General features: G+C 53.0%; 1 protein-coding gene across 13 annotated transcripts in view; it reads left to right on the top strand.

The window, feature by feature from the left end:
• The window catches only part of TMEM63C (transmembrane protein 63C), an 84,529-nt gene that overhangs the window by 51,512 nt on the left and 10,443 nt on the right, over positions 1 to 22,574 (top strand). For all 13 annotated transcript variants that reach the window (XR_004431481.1, XR_004431482.1, XR_004431480.1 and 10 more), the window contains 16 exons: positions 637 to 674; positions 3,527 to 3,669; positions 5,364 to 5,412; positions 9,244 to 9,352; positions 11,210 to 11,283; positions 11,931 to 12,011; positions 12,122 to 12,245; positions 12,998 to 13,131; positions 14,857 to 14,979; positions 15,416 to 15,569; positions 17,172 to 17,278; positions 18,760 to 18,846; positions 19,430 to 19,495; positions 21,168 to 21,330; positions 21,581 to 21,686; positions 22,106 to 22,273. Coding sequence is in view for 9 of the 13 variants with exons in the window: in XM_033187299.1 (XP_033043190.1) it covers positions 637 to 674; positions 3,527 to 3,669; positions 5,364 to 5,412; positions 9,244 to 9,352; positions 11,210 to 11,283; positions 11,931 to 12,011; positions 12,122 to 12,245; positions 12,998 to 13,131; positions 14,857 to 14,979; positions 15,416 to 15,569; positions 17,172 to 17,278; positions 18,760 to 18,846; positions 19,430 to 19,495; positions 21,168 to 21,330; positions 21,581 to 21,686; positions 22,106 to 22,273 (1,726 nt within the window). In the remaining 4 variants the exon portion in view is untranslated. The remainder of the gene's footprint in view (positions 1 to 636; positions 675 to 3,526; positions 3,670 to 5,363; positions 5,413 to 9,243; positions 9,353 to 11,209; positions 11,284 to 11,930; positions 12,012 to 12,121; positions 12,246 to 12,997; positions 13,132 to 14,856; positions 14,980 to 15,415; positions 15,570 to 17,171; positions 17,279 to 18,759; positions 18,847 to 19,429; positions 19,496 to 21,167; positions 21,331 to 21,580; positions 21,687 to 22,105; positions 22,274 to 22,574) is intronic.

Raw genomic sequence — 22,574 nt, 5'->3', positions numbered from 1 at the left:
GAAAGAGACCTTCTCCCTTGCAACACCCATATCAGTCTCCTTAAGGGATTTTTTTTTTTAATTTTAATAAGTGGGGTCTTGCTGTGTTGCCCAGGCTGGACTCAAACTCCTGGGCTCAAGTGATCCACCTGCCTCAGCCTCTTGAGCTGCTGAGTTTAAGAGTGTGAGCCACCATGCCTGGCTTCCTTAAGGAAATTTTAATTGGCCCCACTTGGGTAAAGTTCCCATTGGCCAGTCAGTCACTGGAGGCAAATTCCCACTTGGACAGAGTAAGAGTAGGAGCCCACTGGACCCCATGCATCCAGGGAAGGACATCTCCGGAAGGAAGCATGAAGGACGGACAGAGAGCGACAGATGTTCACCCCAGAAGGAGTCACTTCTCCGCCTCCAGTTCAAGAGTCACCTTCTAAACCCAATTTCCTATAACAGGAAGGCAGAGATGTCCCCTCGTTTCCAAGGAAGCATCTCCCTCCACAGTCACCGGTTCCCAACTGAGCCTTCAGACTCTTTTTCCCAGGAAGGAGGCCCCGGACACTGCCGCAGCTGCCTCAGATGACCCAGCCGCCTGGGTTCCCAGAGCTGGGCAGGGCGGGCCAGGGCCTGAGTTTTCTCACAGTTTCTCTCCTTTCCCCCCAGGGCTTCTGTTCCTGGTTCGTCAACAGCATAACCATGAAGTAAGTGCCCGGGCTCTGTGAGCTTGTGACCGTGTTGCCTTGGGGATTGGGGGTGGAGGCTCCTGGAAAAGTTAGCCTCCCCCAGCCTGGGATGACAGGGCCTGAGCTCCACACCCTCCCCACCACCTCGGCCCATCACCAGTGAAGGATGCTTTCCTGGGTGACAATTGGTGAAGTGGGAACTGGGCACAGCCCACTGCCCCTCAGGGAAGGACCACTTTTAATAGCTGAATCATTACTCACATACTTATAGAAATGCTTCTGTGAACTCCACACGAGGAAAAAGAAATCCTTCCTTTGTGCTATCTGCTTGATTTCTGTGAACATCATTCAGCGTATCATGTGTTCGCCCTTCTGCCCAAGCAAACACATTGGGCAGAAGGGCGGGCCTCTCTCGGCCTCAGTGCCTGGAGAGCAGCGGGGCAGCCCTTGCCCACCTCACCTTCTGGGTTTCTTGAATGCCAGACCCCACTTTGCAAGCAAGCAGACCCCAAGTCACCCGTTTTCCCTTGCAAGCCGACCTCAAGTTACCTATTTTCTCCTGATTCCTCAACACCAGCCAGACACTTCAGCAGCGCAGACACTTACCAGAACTCTATGTTCCCACTGCATAGGCATACACGCGTGCACCCTCATATATACATGCACACACACGTGCATGTGTGCACACAGCTCTTCCTCCACCTCAGACCCCACATACTCATGGGCTCTCCCTCAATGTGCTCCATCTGTCCTGTCCTGCCCATCCTTAAAACCCCTCCACCCCACCCTTACCCAAAGACTCCTATCATGGAGGCCCCTCTGCCAGGGACTCAGCATCTGGGAAAGCAGGAAGGCAGGGCATTGCACCGTGCATCCAGCACCCCTTGAGAGCAGTGTCATAGAAGACAGTTTAATGTGTTTACTGAGCAGCAATAAGTCAAGCAGAGTCCCCATGCACAAACGCATGCGATCTGGTTGGAGAAATAAAGGTGAACAAGACTCCCTTCGTAGAATTCAGAATGGGAGGGTTATAATTGCCGTGCAGAGGGTATCTGGGGAAGAGATAAATGAATTCCAACTGGAAAAGTACAGTTTTGGGCTAGGCATTAGAGGACAGGAAGAGTTTCGACAGGCATGATGTGGGATGTGGAGGACACATCAGAAGTAAAGGACTGTGGCTGGGCGTGGTGGCTCATGCCTGTAATCCCAGCATTTTGGGAGGCCGAAGCAGGCGGATCATGAGGGCAGGAGATCGAGACCATCCTGACTAACAAGTGAAACCCCATCTCTATTAAAAATACAAAAAATTGAATGCCACTGCATTCCAGCCTGGGTGACAGAGCGAGACTGTCTCAGGAAAAAAAAAAAAAAAAAAGAAGAAGTAAAGGACTGTGTGAGCCAGTTTGTTGCAGAGATGAGTAGGGTGTACCCAGACATGGTAAATCTGGTGTGGTTAGAAGCAAGATTTCGTGGTAAGTGTGGCAGGGGAGGGTAAAAGATTGGGCTGGAAGGATCAGTTGGGGTTTTTTTTTGAGGCAGAGTCTCTCTGTGTTGCCCAGGTTGGAGTGCAGTGGCACAGTCTCAGTTCACTGCAACCTCCGCCTCCTGGGTTCAAGCAATTCTCCTACCTCAGCCTCCTGAGTAGCTGGGATTACAGGCACGCACCACCATGCCCTGCTAATTTTTGTATTTTTAGTAAAGACGAGGTTTCACCATGTTGGCCAGGCTGGCCTCGAACTCCTGACCTGAGGTGGTCCACCTGCCTCAGTCTTTCAAAGTGCTGGGATTACAGGCATGAGCCACCGCATTGGGCCTCAGCTGGGATCTTGACTGGCATACTGAGAATCTTGGGCTTTCATCTAGAGACAGTAGGGGGTCAATTAGTATTTTCAAGTAGGAAAGTCAAAACGATATATGTGTTTAGGCAGAAGTGTGGAGAGTGAATGGCCTTAGAGAAAGTCCAAAGTCAAGGTGAGCAGTTAAGGAGGCTATTCCAATGGTCCAGGTGGGAGGTGCTGGTGACCTGAACTGGGGCAGTGACTACAGAAACAATGGAAAAAATTGTCTTCCACAAAACTGGTCCCTGGTGCCAAAAAAGTTGGGGACCACTGCTGTATAGTATTTCCTGATTTATATATCACAGTTCTTGTGTCCATTTCACCTTGATAGGCATGTAAGTTGTTTCCAGTTTGAGGATGTTACAAGTAATGCATCTATGAAATTTTTATACTTGTCTCTGGGTACACATGTCATGCATTTCTATTGGGTATAAACCTAGGAGTGGAATCGCTAGGTCATAGAATGTGCATGATTTCCATTTCAGTAGATAATACCAACTGTTCTCCAGTGTAACTGGGCCAGTGTATACACCCGTGAGAACAGGAGAGCTCCCAATGCCCCACACTCTCACCAACACTTAGTGTTGTCCAACTTCCCAACTTTGGCAAATCTGGCAGTGTGGAGTGATAGCTCGTTATCTCTCGTGGGTTTCAGGTGTTCCTTTTTTCCTACTAGGCTGCCTCTCAATACCATGAATGCTTTGTCTGGTGGTATGGCTGCACCATAGCAACCACTCAAAATGTTTGAAGAAGTAATAAAAGGATGAATGAATGCTCTATTTCAAGAGTGTTTCTGGATTCCTGAGTGTGTATCTGTAACAGAGCCCCTATCTTTGATATGTCTGTGAAATTCAGTTAAGGTATACTTCAGGGATAACAGAGGCTTTGAGATATAGGGTAATATTTCAAAAAAAAAAAAAAAAAAAACTTGGGGAGGCGGTGATCATTTGCTGCCCTTCCCTCTACCTCCCTGCAACAAGTGGTGGCCATGCTGGCTCCCGAGGCATGTCCTTGTCTATGTGTCTCTTCCAGGGACGAGGATCTGATTAACAAGTGTGGGGACGACGCACGCATCTACATTGTGTTCCAGTACCACCTCATCATCTTTGTGCTCATCATCTGCATCCCCTCCCTGGGCATCATTTTGCCCATCAACTATACTGGATCCGTTCTGGGTAGGCAGAGCTCAGTGGGCCCTAGGGCAGCAGCTGGACCTGAGAAGCAGCCAGGCAAGCCAGTCAGGGCTGGGTTGAGGGTCTAGACATCTATTTTAATCCTGCCTCTTGGAGTTTGTTGTTGTGTGAACTTGGACAAGCCATGCTTCACTTCTCTCAGGTGGAGACTGGAGACGATTCCTCCTTTGTCACAGGTTTGACCCAGGGCCTGGCACACAGCAGGCACATAGTATTAATTCAGTTGGGAACTGAGTGTTCATTCATGGCCCCACTCTGGCTGGGTGTTCCTGGGGACCCTTTTGTGACATGTGACCCACTGCAAAGATCCCTGAACCCACTCTGTTGGACATAACACCGTAAGTGCAGAATTTGTCTTGTGGGACCTCTGCTCCCACTCATTGGAAGAGGGTAAGCCCTTTGGACAGAACAGCATTGTGGATGAGACCTTGGCTTCCAAAACAGAAAAATCAGGGCTCCACGATGTTTACCCACATCTGCACCCCAGAAAATACCTTTGCCTAGCGAATATGTTATTTTATTTATTTATTTATTTAGACAGAGTTTTGCTATTGTTGCCCAGGCTGGAGTGCAATGGCACAATCTCAGCTCACTGCAACCTCTGCCTCCTGGGTTCAAGTGATTCCCCTGCCTCAGCCTCCTGAGTAGCTGGGATTACAGGAACTTGCCCCCACGCCTGGCTACTTTTTGTATTTTTAGTAGAGATGGGGTTTCACCATGTTGGCTGGGCTGGTCTCACACTCCTGACCTCCAGTGATCCGCCCGCCTCAGCCTCCCAAAGTGCTGAGATTACAGGCATGAGCCACCGCGTCTGGCCGCTAACATGTGATTTAACTTTGTATATGGCAAATCAGTCTCCCGAGCTTCACTTTCCTCAACTGTCTTAGGAATTGGGAGATCACATACCTACACAGTGCTTGATATACATAGTAGATGCTCAATGAATAGCTGGTAGTATTTCACTTAGAATCATGAAGCTGAACGGAGATGTATGAAGACTGTACAACTGGGTGGTGCAGAATAGCACCTTAAATGCCCCAGTGGAAACCAGCTTTACCTTGATTCCAGGTTTCTACCTGTTTGTCCTTGGCCAGAGGTAGACCTTAATTCAGTTTAGCACACAGAGTGTCCATGCCACCAAATTCCACTACTAGAGTAACATCCGAGTCCTTGTCTTGTCTCATCATACCAGCTGGTATGTTGGCAGTGATAATATCATGCAGGATTTTTAGATACATTTTACAAGGGAGTGTCTGAACCGTCAAACTAATACACCTAGCCAGAAGGATTTCCTCTGAATAAGGCAGTGTTGCCTTTTCTGGACATTGCCAGTGGTAATAGTGTTGCTAATGTCATCATTCTGCTCATGGCTGGATGGCTGGTACCTTCAACAAGCATTCACTGGGTGTCCATTATGTGCCAGTCGTGCCCTGGAGATACCACACAAAGAAGTGTTCACGCTTTCCTCCCGAGAGCCCCAGTCAGCAGTGCCAGGGAAAAGAGGCCTCTGATGTTTTTGTTTAAAGTTGGGGACAAGCTCTGGGGAACCGGAAGGAAGAGGAGGACAAAGGCAAGCATCTCCAGACCCCAGGCAATTCGTCCAGGAACCTTGAACTCTGGTGCCCCACAGCAACTGAGGAGCCAGGCTCAAGGTCAGCAACTTCTTTCTCTTTCAGACTGGAGCAGTCACTTTGCTCGGACCACCATTGTCAATGTCTCCACAGAGTAGGTACCTGATCTTAACCTCCCATTCCATTGGCTGGGGGTGTTGGTGTGGAGAGGAGGTCTCACATGTCAGTTTGTAACTTGGGCACCGTTTTGCTGATAAGAAAGGCCTGGTTTCCCTGGGAACTGGGTCCTGAGTGAGATGCCGGAAGCTGCATCCTCTCAGTGGGGCAGGACTCTTGGTGTGAGATGAGACCCTGTGTCCTCATCTGTCATGAGTGGAGCTGCCCAAACTGGCCACTCATGAAGACGTGGAGAAATGGTCCTATTTGCTTAGTGTACCCAGATCCCAAGAGGCAGAGGCCCTGTGCTGAAAGAGATTGAAGATTGTTTTCCTGCCACCAATAGGTTCCAGTCAGCCATCATATCCCTGAGTGAATCACGGGCCTGACAGTCCCCCTCAGAGTCCCACAGCAGACTCATGCCCCACCTCTGCCATTAACTGGCCCTGGGTCTGAAGCAGTGTGCCCCCAACACTGAGCTTCAGTCCTTATCTATGTCCATCATTGGGGTGGGGCTGGTGGACATACTCTCTAAGCTCCTTCCCCTCACAGGCCAGGAACCTGTGGGTTTCAACAGCAGCCGACCTGGCTGGTGGCATATCAATTTACCCCGAGCCAAATGCGGCCCTGTTGGGTCGTTCCATGGCCTAGGTGTCTAGGCCAGCTTGGCTGATTCCTGACAAAGCTGCAGAAGCAGTTCCAGCCAGTGTGAGTGGGGTTCACACAACCCTGCCCCATCTCGCCTCCTCCCACCCCTGTCCCTCTGCCCCTGCTCTCCTGCAACACACCTTGGAGCAGACTGGCTTAACCCAAACTTGAAATCAGCGGAAAGGGGCTATGACATCCTCTCATCTCTGCTTTCACCATATCCTCCCCTGGGGATGCCAACCAGAGCAGGGAGATAGGCTCCTCCCCAAGGCCCATTGCTGGCCCGAGGTACCTACATCTTCCCAACAAAAAGTGAATTCTAGTAGAACAGCAAAAAGCCATCAATCTCCATGAATCCATCCTGGCAGAGAGCTGGAGCGTTCTGTAGAGACCATGTAGCCTTGCCCGTCTATGGAAACTGAGGGTGGAGGCATCTAGCAGATGGCAATGGCGTGTGAGGTGCCAGGCACCTTTTGAAGCATATTCCACAAGGCACCCCTCTAACCATGTGGAATAAGGTGGGCCCTATTTCTGAGTAGCAATCCTAGCCAGATGCTTTGGGATGGCATCACGTGAGTTGAAAGCAGGGATGGCAAACATGGCCCAAGTGCCATGACTCTCCTACCCCAGGGGCGGTGCTGCAAACCATCTAGCTGTCCTCCCCCAAGGCCTGCAGGTACCTAGGTTCTTCCTCACTTGGTCTGCTGTGCAGCCATGGGGGCCTGAGCCACAGCAGCTGGCAGGATGGTGTTACAGTGATGAATCTAAGTTCTTCAGCAGCTCTGGGCTCACCTCCCAGCGCACCACTGCTACAGTGACCTTGGGTGGGTCACCGACCCTCTCTCACTCTCATTTCCCTTTGAGTGAGGTGAAGATAACCACATGCATGGCTATGTGTGTGGTTGAGTCTAGTGAGAAAATACACACCATGCACTAAGTCCCACGTGGATCTGGCTCAGAGTAAACACTCAATACATGTCCCGCTCATGAGCTGGAGCAAGATCCCTTCTCACCACTGATGCCCCTTCCAAGGCACCTGAGTGTCTGGACTCCAAGAAGGTGTTCCTGGAAAGACTGCATGTGGGCTGGGAGAGGGGGGTCCTGGGAGATTGTGATCAGTGGGAGGGGAGGGTCTGAGAAGACTGCAATGGATGGGGAGATATTTGGGGAGACTGTGATGGCTGGGAGGGAGACCTGGGAGACTGTGATGGGTCAGGGGAGGTGTCCCAGGAAACTGCGACTGGTGGAACGGGTCCAAGGAGACTGTGACCGTGACCGGCTGGGGGGTCCAGGGAGTCTGCAATGGGTGGGATGGGGGTCCGGGGAAACTGTGATGGGTGGGAGGGAGCAGGGAGCCCTAGGAGACTGTGATGGGTGGGGGAGGTGTCCAGGGGGACTGCAGTGGGTGGGGGTCTGGGGAGACTGTGATGGGTGGGGGTCTGGGGAGACTGCAATGGGTGAAGGGAGTCTGGGGAGACTGTGATGGGTGGGGGGGTCTGGGGAGACTGTGATGGGTGGGGGTTCTGGGGAGACTGTGATGGGTGGGGGGGTCTGGGGAGACTGTGATGGGTGGAGGTGTGGGGAGACTGTGATGGGTGGGGGTTTGGGGAGACTGATGGGTGGAGGTCTGGGGAGACTGTGATTGGTGGGGGGTCTGGGGAGACTGTGATGGGTGGGAGGTTCTGGGGAGACTGATGCATGGGGGTGTGGGGAGAGTGTGATGGGGGGGGTGTGGGGAGAGTGTGATTGATGGGGGGCTGTGGGGAGACTGTGATGGGTTGGGGTGTCTGGGGAGACTGTGATGGGTGGGGTTCTGGGGAGACTGTGATGGGTGGGGTCTGGGGAGACTGTGATGGGTGGGGGTTCTGGGGAGAGTGTGATGAGTGGGGGTCCTGGGGAGAGTGTGATGGGTAGAGGTGTGGGGAGACTGTGATAGATGGGGGTCTGGGGAGACTGTGATGGGTGGGGCATCTGGGGAGACTGTGATGGGTGGGGGGTTCTGGGGAGACTGTGATGGGTTGGGGGTCTGGGGAGACTGTGATGGGTGGGGGTGGTCTGGGGAGACTGATGGGTTGGGGTGTCCAGGGAGACTGCAGTGGGTGGGGGTCTGGGGAGACTGTGATGGGTGGGGGTCTGGGGAGACTGTGAGGGTGGGGGTTCTGGGGAGAGTGTGATGCATGGGGGTGTGGGGAGAGTGTGATGGGTGGGGGTGTGGGGAGAGTGTGATGGGTGGGGGTGTGGGGAGAGTGTGATGGGTGGGGGTGTGGGGAGACTGTGATGGGGGGGGTGTGGGGAGAGTGTGATGGGGGGGGTGTGGGGAGAGTGTGATGGGTTGGGGGTTCTGGGGAGACTGTGATGGGTGGGGGTGTGGGGAGAGTGTGATGGGTGGGGGTGTGGGGAGAGTGTGATGCGTTGAGGGTTCTGGGGAGACTGTGATGGGTGGGGGTGTGGGGAGAGTGTGATGGGTGGGGGTGTGGGGAGACTGTGATGGGTGGGGGTCTGGGGAGAGTGTGATAGATGGGGGTCTGGGGAAAGTGTGATGGGTTGGGGGTTCTGGGGAGACTGATGCATGGGGGTGTGGGGAGAGTGTGATGGGTGGGGGTGTGGGGAGAGAGTGTGATGGGTGGGGGGGTCTGGGGAGAGTGTGATGGGTGGGGGTGTGGGGAGACTGTGATGGGTGGGGGTGTGGGGAGAGTGTGATGGGTGGGGGTGTGGGGAGAGTGTGATGGTTGGGGGTTCTGGGGAGACTGTGATGGGTGGGGGTGTGGGGAGAGTGTGATGGGTGGGGGTGTGGGGAGAGTGTGATGCGTTGGGGGTTCTGGGGAGACTGTGATGGTGGGGGTGTGGGGAGAGTGTGATGGGTGGGGGTGTGGGGAGACTGTGATGGGTGGGGGTCTGGGGAGAGTGTGATAGATGGGGGTCTGGGGAAAGTGTGATGGGTTGGGGGTTCTGGGGAGACTGATGCATGGGGGTGTGGGGAGAGTGTGATGGGTGGAGGTGTGGGAGACTGTGATTGATGGGGGTGGTCCCGGGAGACTGCGATGGGTTGAAGTCTGAGGAGACTGTGATAGGTTGGGAGGCCCCAGGAGACTGATGGCAGGAGGAGGCCCAGGGGTCTGTGTGCAGTGGGCTCTGGGGAGCTCGCAGGTTGGCCTCACTGCTGCTGCCTGCCTCCCTGTAGGAGCAAGCTCCTGTGGCTGCACAGCCTGCTGTCCTTCTTCTACTTCATCACCAACTTTGTGTTCATGGCTCATCACTGCCTGAGGTTTGCGCCCAGGAATAGCCAAAAGGTAAGTGGCCTACAAAGCTGCTCCCCACTGGGCCGACCACTCCCAGCCCTCAGAGAAGCCCTCAGAGGATCCAGGGAGACTGTGATAGATGGGAAGGGGTGGTTTCACCTGAGCAGCGAGCGGCCAAGCTCCCTTCAGCCCTAGTAACAATCATCTGGCCCCCACCTCTGACCCTCCTCCACCCTCCTCCACCCTCTCACCCTTCTCCACCCTCTCACCCCCAGTGAAACTTTCAGACTGATTGGTAAATAGCTGCTGCCCAGGTACCTCCTATCCCTGCCCCTCTGCTGCCCCGCCCCTCCCCAGGGACTCTTGGACTTCCCACCATCCGAAAACTAAAGGATTAACAAGGCCCAGTGGGCCAGCGGGGGCCTCCATGCTAAGTGGTCAGGGCCCTGCTGAACTGCTGCTACTTAGTGTACCTGGCCCTGCCCACTCCTGCTAGGGCCATGCCTTGCCCTTCTGCAACCTCTGTGAGGTCAGAGACCCCCTGTGTATCCCCACCGTCTCAGTTTGGGTGACCCCATCTAAGCAGACCTGAGACTTGGATTGAGTGGCACTTGTTTATGGGAGGTGATCCCAGGAAAGGCCAGTAAGGGAGTGAGGATGCAAAGGCAACCAAACAAAGGGAGCATAGAGGGGCAGCTTACCACTGGAGGCAGTTGGAGCTTCATGACCTGGGAACTCTGGGAGTTGGTGTAGAACACATGCCCCAGAGTTTTCCTGGAGGTGAGCAATCGGGGGTATTTTCCACCAGCTCCCTGTCCACCATTCATTGGGGGTTGCACTTGGGGGCTTTAACTCCTGCACTGCTTGCCCTGCACAAAAGTTGAACATGCCCCAAGGCCGGGAGAGCGCAGTCGCTGTGTTTGAAGCAGGCTTTGGTGTACAGAGATGACTGACGGGGCCACAGGCAGGCACCAGCAGTGCCACCCCTCTGGACCAGCACCCATGTTCTGGTGGGGAGAGGCAACAGCAAGGAAGAGTATCCTTGGCTCCCATCCTCAGCCTTTCAATGGTTCAGTGGTGTGGAGTCAGCTCCTTCCAGGCCATCCATTCAAAAGGCCTGATTCATTTGAACCCACCCCAGAGTGCAAATCCACATTCCCTGAAAAGTGAACCCAAATGCTTCAGCCTGCCAGGCGTGGAGGCTTGGTCACCCTTGACCAGTCTGGTGTCTGCTACTTCAGCTTTCCTTATGGTTACCAGAAACCTCTTTCAAGACCCCTGATTCTTGCAGCGCAGTTTACCAGACTGTCATCTTAACGGTGACGACCCAGGAAGATATTTCCCATTCACAGAATGAAATGTGAAGTTCGGGGGAAGCTTCCCTATCCTCTCCCCAGAGTCTTGTTTACTTCCCAGCTCCCCCGCCCAGTCTCACGTGAGGGATTCCCCTAGCGATGTGAGGCTTTATGCTGGAATAGTGGAAGCTACAGGGAGAGCAGAAATCACTGTGGGGTCGCTCGGGCAGCTCTTTCCAATCATGGAGCTCTGATCCTCCACCCCAGCCTGATGGCGGCTTCCAGTTCTTCCTCCCTTCACCACAGTGGTCTGTGGCAGGGCACCCACAGCTGGGCACAGAGGAGAACAGAAGTGCAATGGACCAACCTCAGAGCTGCCTGGCTCAGCTGGGCCACTGTGGGCTAAGGAAGCTGGCACTTTTTTGGCCCACAGTGTCCCAGCTTGGCTTCTGCTTTCTTGGCTGTCTCAGCAAGGAGGCACTGGCACTGGCATCGGCAGCCTGCTGGGAGCAGAAGGCCTGCTCCCAGGAGACTCCGGGCCACCAAAAGACTCAGGTATCTGGAACTCCTATGCAAGCACAGTCTTCTTTCTTCATTGATTATTCCCACCCAGGTCACAAGGACGCTAATGATCACCTATGTGCCCAAGGACATTGAAGACCCAGAAATCATCATTAAGCATTTTCAGTAAGTGGGTTGGGGTGGGCCGAGGCGTGAATGGCTTCCTCCCCGTGACCCCGCCTGGGTCCTCAAATGGGTAGTGAGTTGGTGCAGGATGGTGGGACTGGGACACCCTGGGGTGGCTCTCCCTGGACTGAGCTCAGGATCTGAAAAGCTTTTCAGAATGGGGAGGGTCACTGGAGCTGGAGCAGGGTTTCTGAAGTCAGGGACTTCCTGCATGGCATGGCTGTGATATGGGTGATGGGAATTTTCCTTTCTGCTGTTGCTCCAACTACTGGGCACAGGGAACCTTGGATCACAGCTATTTAGAGCAGATCATCTGGAGACATCTGTTGTGACCCCAAGTTCCTAACACCAAGGACACTGTTCACTGAGCTGACTCTCTCTTTGTGAACTGCTCTCTCCTGGGTTCCCCTCGGGTGGAGCTCCACCCTTTGGCCCTGTTCTGAGTTGTGTAGGAAAGATTTGACAGCTCTCAGATCACCAAGGTTCAAACCCTGAGGTTCAGCTTTAGGAGCAGAGATGGAGTCTCCCATCCAGGAACACCAGGCAGCTGAGCCCCCCAGCCCTGGGGGCCGACATGCTGGGCAGGGGCTCGGGGCAGCACATCCCCACCCCACAGGCCAACTCAGCACCCATGTTTGTGGCTGCAGCGAGGCCTATCCAGGCAGTGTCGTGACCAGAGTCCACTTCTGCTACGATGTCAGGAACCTGATTGACTTGGACGATCAGAGGTGAGGCTGCAGCGGGGCCTTTCAGGGCCCGGGGTGGGGGTAAAAGGGGAGGATGGGGCTCTGCTGGTCCCTGACCTGCAGGTCCTTCTCCCATTGCCCACCGCTGGCAGGCGCCACGCCATGCGGGGCCGGCTCTTCTACACAGCCAAGGCCAAGAAGACTGGGAAGGTGATGATCAGGATCCACCCCTGTGCCCGCCTGTGTTTCTGCAAGTGCTGGACCTGCTTCAAGGAGGTAACTGGCTTGAGCATCGGGAGCACAGCAAGGGAGCGGTGGGGTCCTGGGGCTCTAGGATCTGTGCCTTCACCGGCACTGTTGGGCCCCAGGCCCCACTCAGGTCTGCTCCAGTGCTCCCCACCCAGCTCCTCCCTCCCCATCCACCATGTCCTTCCTCTCTGTTGAGATGGGAGCCTTTCTGGAGGCCACCTTCAGAACAATGCAGGGAAGCTTGCTCTTGTCTCCTTTCTGGTCTTGGATGGGAGAATGAGAGAGAAGGACCAGAGAAAACACAGCAGGCTACACGAGGCTGCCAGGCCTCAGGCTCCCAAAAAGATAGGACAGAAACATTTGAAGGCAGCAGCCTGTCTTATCACCTGACCACTGTGGCTCAAAGAAGGCGTCAAGACTCAGACACCTGCTTCAGGACCACACCGAACTTCTGCCATCCCAGGAAAAGAATCCCCCTCTCTTGTGGAAATGCGGCAAACGCGTTATCTCACCTCTCTGGGGTCCACCCCAAGCCTGAAAGCCCCTGGGTACCCTTAGCTATGCCTCACTTTCCCCAGATCTAAGGGCAGGGATGAAAGGCAGTCATCGCCTCTTCTTGTTCTAGAGGTGGGACTTTGGAGGCCAGCCAGGGTCCTGGGCTCCTTGAGGTGCTTCAAGGCCACCACAATCCAGGGAGGCTTGAGTGGGGAGGAACCTCGTGACCAGGGAGGCCTTCCTGGGGCTCTGGCCCCAGCCCTGAGGGCTGCCTGCCACCCCAGGTGGATGCAGAGCAGTATTACAGCGAGCTAGAGGAGCAGCTAACGGACGAGTTCAACGCTGAGCTCAACCGCGTGCCACTCAAGCGCCTGGACCTGATCTTCGTCACCTTCCAGGACTCCAGGATGGCCAAGCGGTGAGCACCAGGCAGGCACCCCACTCAGCCCCAAGAACACCCCTCCTTCTCGGCACTCTCCTCCCTCTCCCCTTCCAGTTTCCCCTTCTGCCTCCCCTGGGCCCTCCATGCTCCTCACAGGCAGCTGCCCCCTGGCTCTCCAGTAGGATGAGAAGGCCATACCTGCTTCTCCCAGCTGCTGGGGCCCAGCCGGTCTCGAGGGGTGCCCAGGCTGGGGCTCCTCACTCCCTGTCCTTGCTTCAGCACAGAGGTGGCCCCAGAAGCCTTTGACCTCATGGTTCCTCTTCTGTCCTTGACAAGAATGACATCCCTTTTTCTTTTCTTTTGTTCTTCTTTTTTTTTTTTTTTTTGAGACAGAGTCTTGCTCTGTCACCCTGGCTGGAGAACAGTGGCATAATCTTGGCTCACTGAAACCTCTGCCTCCCAGGTTCAAGCAATTCTCCTGCTTCAGCCTCCCAAGTAGCTGGGATTACAGGTGCCCGCCACCAAGCCCAGCTAATTTTTGTATTTTTAGTAGAGATGGGGTTTCACCATGTTGGCTGGGCTGGTCTTGAACTCCTGACCTCAGGTGATCTGCCTACCTCAGTCTCCCAAAGTTCTGGGATTACAGGTGTGAGCCACTGTGCCCAGCTGACACACACGTCACTCCTCCTCACCATAAGAGAGCATCAGGATAGAGAAGCTCTGCTTGCCCTTCTCCTGCTGCAGGCCTCCCCTAATTCATAGCTCTACAGTCCCCTCTCTTTTCTGCCCCAGCCTCTGGCGGCCCATGCATTGACAAGGAATGAATTCAGTCCACTCTGGAATGTTCCAGAAGGATCCTTAGGAGTGGGACAAAGTCCTAAAGGAGATCCAGAATTTATCTCTTAAGAATTGTGGGGGGTGGGTGGGCTCTTATTTCTGGGGGAGACTGATCCTGTACAGCACATTGTTCCCACCCACCCCAACCCCTACAAAGGAAGAGAACTGCCTAGATTTTGCTCACAAACAGTGGTGCACAATTTTGCAAGTTCCTTACACTCTCAACTTTTTATCTGGAAAATTTGGTTACTGATATCTGCCCTGTTCACCTCCCGGAGGGTTGACAAGTGATATGCCTTCTATTCCATTTCTGTGTTGTTTAAAGCAATTCACCTACCTAAGGTAACATTGTTCATTCTTTGAGACATCATCATTTGGTAGAGAGGATCCGAGGCTTAATTACAGCGGAATATGAGCTAGCAAGCCAGAGGTGGGGCTCCAGTACCTGCTCCTCTTTGGTCACATCTCTAGGCACCTCGATTTAGTCATCTGTGCATTGGAAATGATACTGGTCATCAATTAGCACAGTATCAAGCACACAGAAAGAACTCAATAATTTGTAGCTATTGATATTAAGATGAGGCTAAAAGTAGTACCTCCCTTATCAAATCTCAAAGAAAGAGTGTGTCTATATGCTGTCACTGCTGTTAAGGGGGAAAGGCAGAAACAGAACCACATGGCACCCCTGCCCTTCCTGGGCAGTCAAGGCACTCTCAAAAGCCCTTTCCTCCAGACACTAGGCCTTAGGAACTGTCCGCCTCTAAGGTCCTGAAGACATAGCCAAGGCTTCAAGAATCCCCAGGAAGGGGGTGAGCCCCCATCTGTAGGACCACCATAGTGGCCTTGAGGCCCTGGCATGAGACCCTCCTAAGCCCATCCCCCAACCCCAGACCCACGTCTCCTCCTCTTCTCCCCTCTCTGCAGCGTCCGTAAGGATTACAAATATATCCATTGTGGTGTGCAACCCCAGCAGTCCTCAGTGACCACCGTCGTCAAATCCTATTACTGGAGGGTCACTATGGCTCCACACCCCAAAGACATTATTTGGTAAGCCTTTTCCATCCCTCCCCTCTCCTCTGAGCTCCTCTGAGACTGAAGAAGGCAGCAGGACAGGGCCTTCTCTCCCCGTGTCATTGCCCAACAGAGACTCCAAGGGGACTAAGTTCCATGCTTTCCTAAGCACCACAACCTGTGTGTACCACAAGATTCATTCCCACAAGTGTGGGAGGCATCCAACCCTTAGCAAAAAGGTTTTTCCTGCAGAAGGAACTCAGGTCCAGTTTTTTTTTTTGGCTATATGCACCGGATCCTTTATAAACAGTGTGACAGGGGGCGGTCCAGGGGCCCACTGCATGCAGGTCTGGGCCCAGGAAGCTGGATTAGACCAGGCCAGCCTGGGTCCACAGCTGGCCTGCAGCAAACAGCATGTGGGCTCTAAGAACTGATGTCTCTAAGTGTGCCTCCTTCTTTCATCCCTCCCCAGGAAACACCTGTCTGTCCGCCGCTTCTTTTGGTGGGCCCGCTTTATCGCAATCAACACCTTCCTCTTCTTCCTCTTCTTCTTCCTCACCACGCCTGCCATCATCATGAACACTATCGACATGTACAACGTCACCCGCCCCATCGAGAAGCTGCAGGTGCCTCCTCTGCTCAGGCCAGGCCTGGGGGCCCCAGGGAGATCAAGGAGGAATTCAGGCGAGGATGGAATGGGGGGGCCCCCTGGGATGGGGCTGTGGAGCCCATACAGTGCGAACATTGTGGAGGTGGCCATGGTGCAAATGGTGGGGTAGGGCTTGATTTGTTCTAAAGGGATGAAGGTGGGTGACTGCCAGTCTTAGGGACCAGGGCTAGAATAGGAAGGGAGAGTGGGGAGTCCACAGGCAGGTCCTGGGGTGAGTTGGAGGGGGTGTCATCCTGTCAACATGGGCTCAGAGGTCTTCATGAATGGGGTCATCCCAGGCCAGCTTGGAGTCCAGAGGGTGTGGCAAATGTGAGTGGCTCTGCTTTCCACAAGTTGTCCAGGGCAGCAGGCTCCTGGTTTGTGTAGTATGGTTGAGGGTGAGGAAGAGTGAGGTAAGTCCCAATGCAGCCCTCTCAGAGAAGTGGGAACTCCAGATCTGCCTCCACCTTCCTCATCTCCAGACACCTGCACTCTAGGCTGGGACCCCTCAGCCCTGGAGGAACCATCTCTGAAGTCAGGGGATGCCTCCTACTGATGGTGCAGGCCAGAGGGAGCCTCGCCTATTTCCAAATTCTTTAGGCTCAAGACTGTTAAGATGAGCCTAGAAGGTCTCGTCTTCCATATTCTCCCCATCCTCATTTCCAACAACACACATGTGCACATGCAAATGCACACTCACACGAGGTCAACACACATGCATGCACACACGCACACATGCACACACTCACAGAGTCAACACACGTGTGCATGCCCACATGCACATACAGTCAACACATGTGAGGCCGGGTGCGGTGGCTCACGTCTGTAATCCCAGCACTTTGGGAGGCCGAGACAGGTGGATCACGAGGTCAGGAGATCGAGACCATCCTGGACAACATGGTGAAACCCCGTCTCTACTAAAAATACAAAAAAAATTAGCCGGGCATGGTGGCAGGCGCCTGTAGTCCCAGCTACTCAGGAGGCTGAGGCAGGAGAATGGCATGAACCTGGGAGGCAGAGCTTGCAGTGAGCCGAGATCGTGCCACTGCACTCCAGCCTGGGCAACAGGGCGAGACTCCGTCTTGAAAAAAAACAAAAACAAACAAAAAAACACGTGTGCATGCACACACACACACGTGCACACACACGTGCACATACACACACAAGTCAAGCCACACCACTTCTGCTGCTGATTTTTGTTCCCCTTTGCAAACTTTGTAATAGGCTCCAGACCCCATGCATCCAACCCCAGGACCACAGTTCTCCCTGAGGACTCCTCCATCCTCCCCTCCTCGCCCGCTCACATGTCATCACAGCAAAAGCAATGTCATCTCCTGGCTAGCTCTGGCCTTAGGAGGAAGTCACTCAAGAAAGCTCAGGCTGCTCCTCCAGTGACCTAGACCATTTGACCTTGGGTGTCAGCCTCTGCCTGGCCAGGTGGGCCAGTGAGAAGGGCCAGGCCCCTTGCAGCCTCCAGGAGAGCAAGCCAGCCCTGGGAGTGAGTGGGAGGAGAAGAGGCAAGGGGAAGGGGATGCTTGCATTGACGTCTCTCCTGCCATCCTCCTCTCTCCCCCTGCAGAGCCCAATTGTGACCCAGTTCTTCCCCTCTGTGATGCTCTGGGGCTTCACAGTGATACTGCCTCTGATTGTCTACTTCTCCGCCTTCCTGGAGGCCCACTGGACCAGGTGACCTGGGGGCCTTCTCGCCTAGCCCTGTGGGTTCTCCAGCCTCTTCCCCTGCCTTGGCTTCCCCGCCAGCCTGGCACTTGGGCCTCCCCTCTAGCCTAAGAAGGAGAATTGATAAGGGATGATTTTGATACCTGAAACCATCCCCAAAGACCAACAGGTGTTCTGTCTTTGGAAGGAGGGTCTGGGTTGTCTCTGGGCCCCTGGGATGCTGAGATAGAGCCACTGTCTAAGAGCATGGGGCCAAAACCAAGCCCTCCTTGGGCTTCTCCCTCAGCCCCCAGCCATATCCTGAAAGCATGGAGCCGTAGGCATGAGCTAGGCAGTCCCAGGCATTCCATGCAGAAGGCACAGGAGGAAAGACTTGTGTGGGAATGTCAGTAGAATGCTGTGGCCACACAGAGGGGCCCACAAACTCATTGTGACTGTCATCACATATGACCCACACCATGCCAACCTTTTACCCAGTCAGGAGCTTTCCCATCTGTTAGCCTTGATGGTTCTATGGTGGCAGCTCACTGGGTAGAAAGTATTTGCCATGCTCTGGGCAGGTGGCAGTACTTTGGCTTGAAAGCTGCATGCATCACAAAAGTTATTTTCCACACCAAAAGTTCCTACCATTCCACCAGGCAGCAGCCAAAAGGTTTGTCCTAACGGAAATCCTTCCTGGCCTTTTCCTCTGGCCAAGAACAAGACTTACATTGATGACTGAAACTCTGCAGGGATTTTGAGTATTCTTGGTAATGTCTCTTTAACACAGAGACATCAACTATATGGCAGATCTGTGTCTTCCCATCCCTTCCTGTACCCAGCACAGACATCACTAGTTGATCATGCTGTTTTTTCCGGCTGCCCCCAGATGCAGCACAGCTCACGGTGGTATATGGAGATGGCATCAGTATGCACGATTAAACCAATTTCCCAGCCCCGATCTCTACTCTGCATATGTCTGTATTAGTCAGTTTTCACACTGCTGATAAAGACATACCCGAGACTGGACAATTTATAAAAGAAAGAGGTTTCATTGGACTCTGTATTAGTCCATTTGCACTCTGCTGATAAAGACATACCTGAGACTGGGTAATTCATATAGGAAAAAGGGCTTATTGGACTTACAGTTCCACGTGGCTGGGGAGGCCTCACAATCATGGCGGCAGGCAAGGAGGAGCAACCGTATGTTACGTGGATGGCAGCAAAGAGAGCTTGGGCAGGGAAACTCCTCCTTATAATACCATCAGATCTCACAAGACTTATTTGCTATCATGAGAACAGCATGGGAAAGACCCACCCCCCATAATTCAGTCTTCTCCCAATGAGTCCCTCCCACAACACGTGGGAATTATGAGAGCTGCAAGATGAGATTTGGGTGGGGACACAGAGTCAAACCGTATCAGTGTTTCTCTTCCTCTCTATTACATAGTTAGGCCTTTGGTTCTTATTAGGCCACGTCCATTGATGAATATCTCTCTGTTTCCTTCTAGATCAAGTCAGAATCTGGTCATGGTGCACAAGTGCTACATCTTTCTGGTGTTTATGGTGGTCATTCTGCCCTCTATGGGACTGACCAGGTACCTTAATTCCAATTATCCCTCCTCTATTAGCCAGGTTCTCTTAGAGTTAAGACCTCCTCTTTCAGATACTGTAGACCTGCCTGTGGTTGCTGCAAACCCACTCCTCAAATGACAGCCCCGTGCCTGTCATGGGTGTAGCATGAGCCAGGCTTCCTGCAAACACTAACGTGTCAGCCGTGAGCGTGGGCCACATAGAGCTTGTCATCTGGCTGGGGACACAAGGCGTGATTATCAGCTGCCTGACAGCCCTACATGGGAACAACACAGCCAAAGAGCAGTAGAAATTCAGAAGAGGGCGAGAGTACTGTGAGAGAAATGAGTGAATGCTGTGAGAGAAACGTTTGCTCACAGTTTTGCAAACTGGCCCAGGTTTCCTGGAGGAGGTGGCCTGGAGCTGAAAGGCCAAAGGGCTCAGGGCCAGGACAGCCCAGCACTAAGAAGGAAGAGGGGAAGTGTGGACTGGCCAGCTGGAATAAAGCAAGGGTCTTTCTTTGGAGATTGGGCAAGGGAGGATGGTTGAACCCTCAGCCTTAGCTCACAGGTTTGCTAACTGACAGACCTGCCTTGTTTTTGCTTCTAGTTTGGATGTCTTTCTCCGCTGGCTCTTTGACATCTACTATCTAGAGCAGGCCTCCATCAGGTTCCAGTGAGTACTCCCACATGTCCACCAGGGCTGCTGTGTATGCACACTGGAGTGGGTATATGTGCCCTTCCCTGAGTCCGTCACCTGAATTTGCTCACAGAAGTGTAGACAAATGCTTGTGAACACCCTCACTGGGCAGACTCGTTATCTTTCCTGTGCTGGGATCCCTTTGGCAATCTAGTTAAGCCCAGGGACCCCTTTTCAGAATGATATCTTTGAAATAATTGTATATTCGCAGGAAGTTGCCCCAAAACTGTATGGGGGTGGGTGTTCCATGAGCCCTTTATCCAGTTTCCCCCAATGGAAGCGTTGTGCATAACTATAGTGCAATATCAAAACCAGGAAATTGACACTGGTCCAATCCACAGAGCTTATTCTGATTCTGCCAGTTTTACATGTACTCTGAATGATGTCTTTATGTGCACAAAATACATGGATTACAAAGAAAACCGATTATACTGAATTATAGTTATCAAGATATTTTAAAAATCAAAATTTTGACATAGTCTTTATAAACACATCAATAACAAGATATTGCTCTTTTTTTTTGAGACCAAGTCTCATTCTGTCACCCAGGCTAGAGTGCAGTGGCGCAATCTCAGCTCACTACAACCTCCACCTCTCAGGTTCAGGCGATTCTCCCACCTCAGCCTGCTGAGTAGCTGGGATTACAGGTGCATGTCACCATGCCCAGCTAACTTTTGTATTTTTAGTAGAGATGGGGTTTCACCATGTTGTCCAGGCTGGTCTCAAACTCCTGGCCTCAAGTGATCTGCCCGCCTCAGCCTCCTAAAATGCTAGATTACAGGCTTGAGCCACCACGCCCAACCAATATTGCATTTTTTATATAAGAAAGCTAAAGTTACATTTTACTGTCTTAAAAACATCAGTATTAAAACTGATATTACTTATTGGAATAAGAACATTAAACTAGGGGGGATCATTGACAAAGCAACATGCAGACCGGGTGGGACATTCTGCCAATTTCGATTTTTTTTGTTTTAGTGTTAAGAAGTGTTGAGAATCCCAGTTTTCAAAGATATGTTGCAAATGACATGCAAACTTCCATAACTTGCTCTATAAGGCAAGGACCAGAATCCTTCAGGGTATTTTTTAGTAGAGATGAGGTTTCACCATGTTGGCTGGGCTAGTCTCAAACTCCTGACCTCAGGTGATCTGCCCACCTCAGCCTCCCAAAGTGCTGGGATTACAGGTGTAAGCCACCATGCCCTGCCATATTGCCCACATTCTTAATGCAAGAAACTGCTAAATTTCAGCTAGAGATTAGTGAAAATAAAGATGTTATTCTTTCCCATCCTAGTTTACAGACCCCCCCAGAAACCCACTCATGGATTCTCCAGAGTCTTTGGACCTGGCTCAGACACCCTTGCTTTGGATCAAGTCAATGCAATCCCCTAACACACCCATGCTTTATGTGGTCCCTGCCCTTCCCTGCTCAGAGGACTGCTTGTTAACTTAATTGGGTTGGGGGAATATATATTATAGGAGAGAGGCAGAGAAAAAGAAAGAGAGGAAATGTTATTCTCTTTGTCTGTATCTGTATCTGCACCCCGACTCCCATTTCCTCTGCTGCTCTCCTCTCTCTCCTCCCTTTTAACATCTCTCCCTCTCCCCATGGCTTCTGTTGCTGCCTTCCCTCTCCCTCACTGCCCAGGTGTGTGTTCCTGCCAGACAACGGTGCCTTCTTTGTCAACTATGTGATCACGGCAGCTTTACTTGGCACAGGCATGGAGCTGCTGCGTCTAGGGTCACTCTTCTGCTACAGCACCCGCCTCTTCTTCTCTAGATCGGAGCCAGAGAGAGTCAACATCAGAAAGGTACAGGCTGGCCCTTCGCTGAGCACAGCCCTCAGTTTCCTTTGAGAGGGTGTCAGGGATAGAGCCTGCTTCAAGGGGGCTGAGGTGGGAGGGACGGTGTGAATGGGTGGCGGTGGGGCACCTTGGTCTACAGGGTTGGAAAGGAGGCTGCCTCCAGGCCTGAGCTGCCAGCAGGCTGATGAGGAGCCACAGAAGTAGTGAAGCCAAGGGGACTGGGCCACCTCAGGGTGACGCCTGCCTTCTGCCCCAGAACCAGGCCATAGACTTCCAGTTTGGGCGCGAGTACGCGTGGATGATGAACGTGTTCAGCGTGGTGATGGCGTACAGCATCACTTGCCCCATCATTGTGCCTTTTGGTGAGTTATCTCCACGGCATGCCCAAGGGCTGCATGCCCGCAGATGGGGAGGAGGAATTGAGCCCCACAACATCAGTCCACCTCCTGGAGCATGAGGAGACCTGTAGGGGGGAGGTGTCAGGACCAGGGCCAAGCCGGGGGTATGGGGGTGCTGAGGTTGGATGGCTGCCAACGAGGGATGTTTGTTGAATGAATGCATGAGTGAATGACTCTTCACCTAGCTGAAAGAATCAGTTCTGGGGGCTCAAGGGAAGCTGCTGGCCCTGGAGGTCAGCACCACAGAGCTCCCCCAATCCATCCTGGGCTGTTCTGACTCTGACAGCCCTGGATCTGGCTTCTCAGGCCTATGGAGACACTGGAGCTGCAAAGGTCCAAACTCGAAGGGGCCACTGAATAAGTTTCCACCTTTGGCCCCCCAGGGCTGCTCTACCTGTGCATGAAGCACTTGACGGATCGCTATAACATGTACTACTCCTTCGCACCCACCAAACTGAATGAGCAGATCCACATGGCTGCCGTCTCTCAGGCCATCTTTGCGCCACTCTTGGGTCTGTTCTGGATGCTGTTCTTCTCTGTCCTGCGGTTGGGTAGGTACCGAGCCTGCCTGGAGACCCCACATCCGCCTGCCCCACTGCTCTGTGAGTCCCTTAACACTGACCCCGTTAGAGGAGAAAAGCCTAGGCAGGGCAAGATGCTGCTCACCAGACCTGGCCACACCCAGTGACTTCTCTGGGCCTAAAGGGCCTGCATTAGAGTCTCAGCAGAGTTTCAAGGCTAAGAGGAGGCCCTGGGCCAACACGGTCCCCATGTGTGGATTTGAGTTTCCAGGGCTCAGGGCAGGAAACCTCATATTCCTTCTTTCTAAGTCCAGACGGGCAGGAAATAGAA

This window comes from Trachypithecus francoisi, unplaced genomic scaffold, assembly GCF_009764315.1.
Source record: "Trachypithecus francoisi isolate TF-2019V2 unplaced genomic scaffold, Tfra_2.0 Lachesis_group3, whole genome shotgun sequence".
NCBI lineage: Eukaryota > Metazoa > Chordata > Mammalia > Primates > Cercopithecidae > Trachypithecus > Trachypithecus francoisi.
The sequence above is the reverse complement of the archived record's forward strand: the minus strand, read 5'-3'. Positions and strand labels throughout refer to the sequence as shown.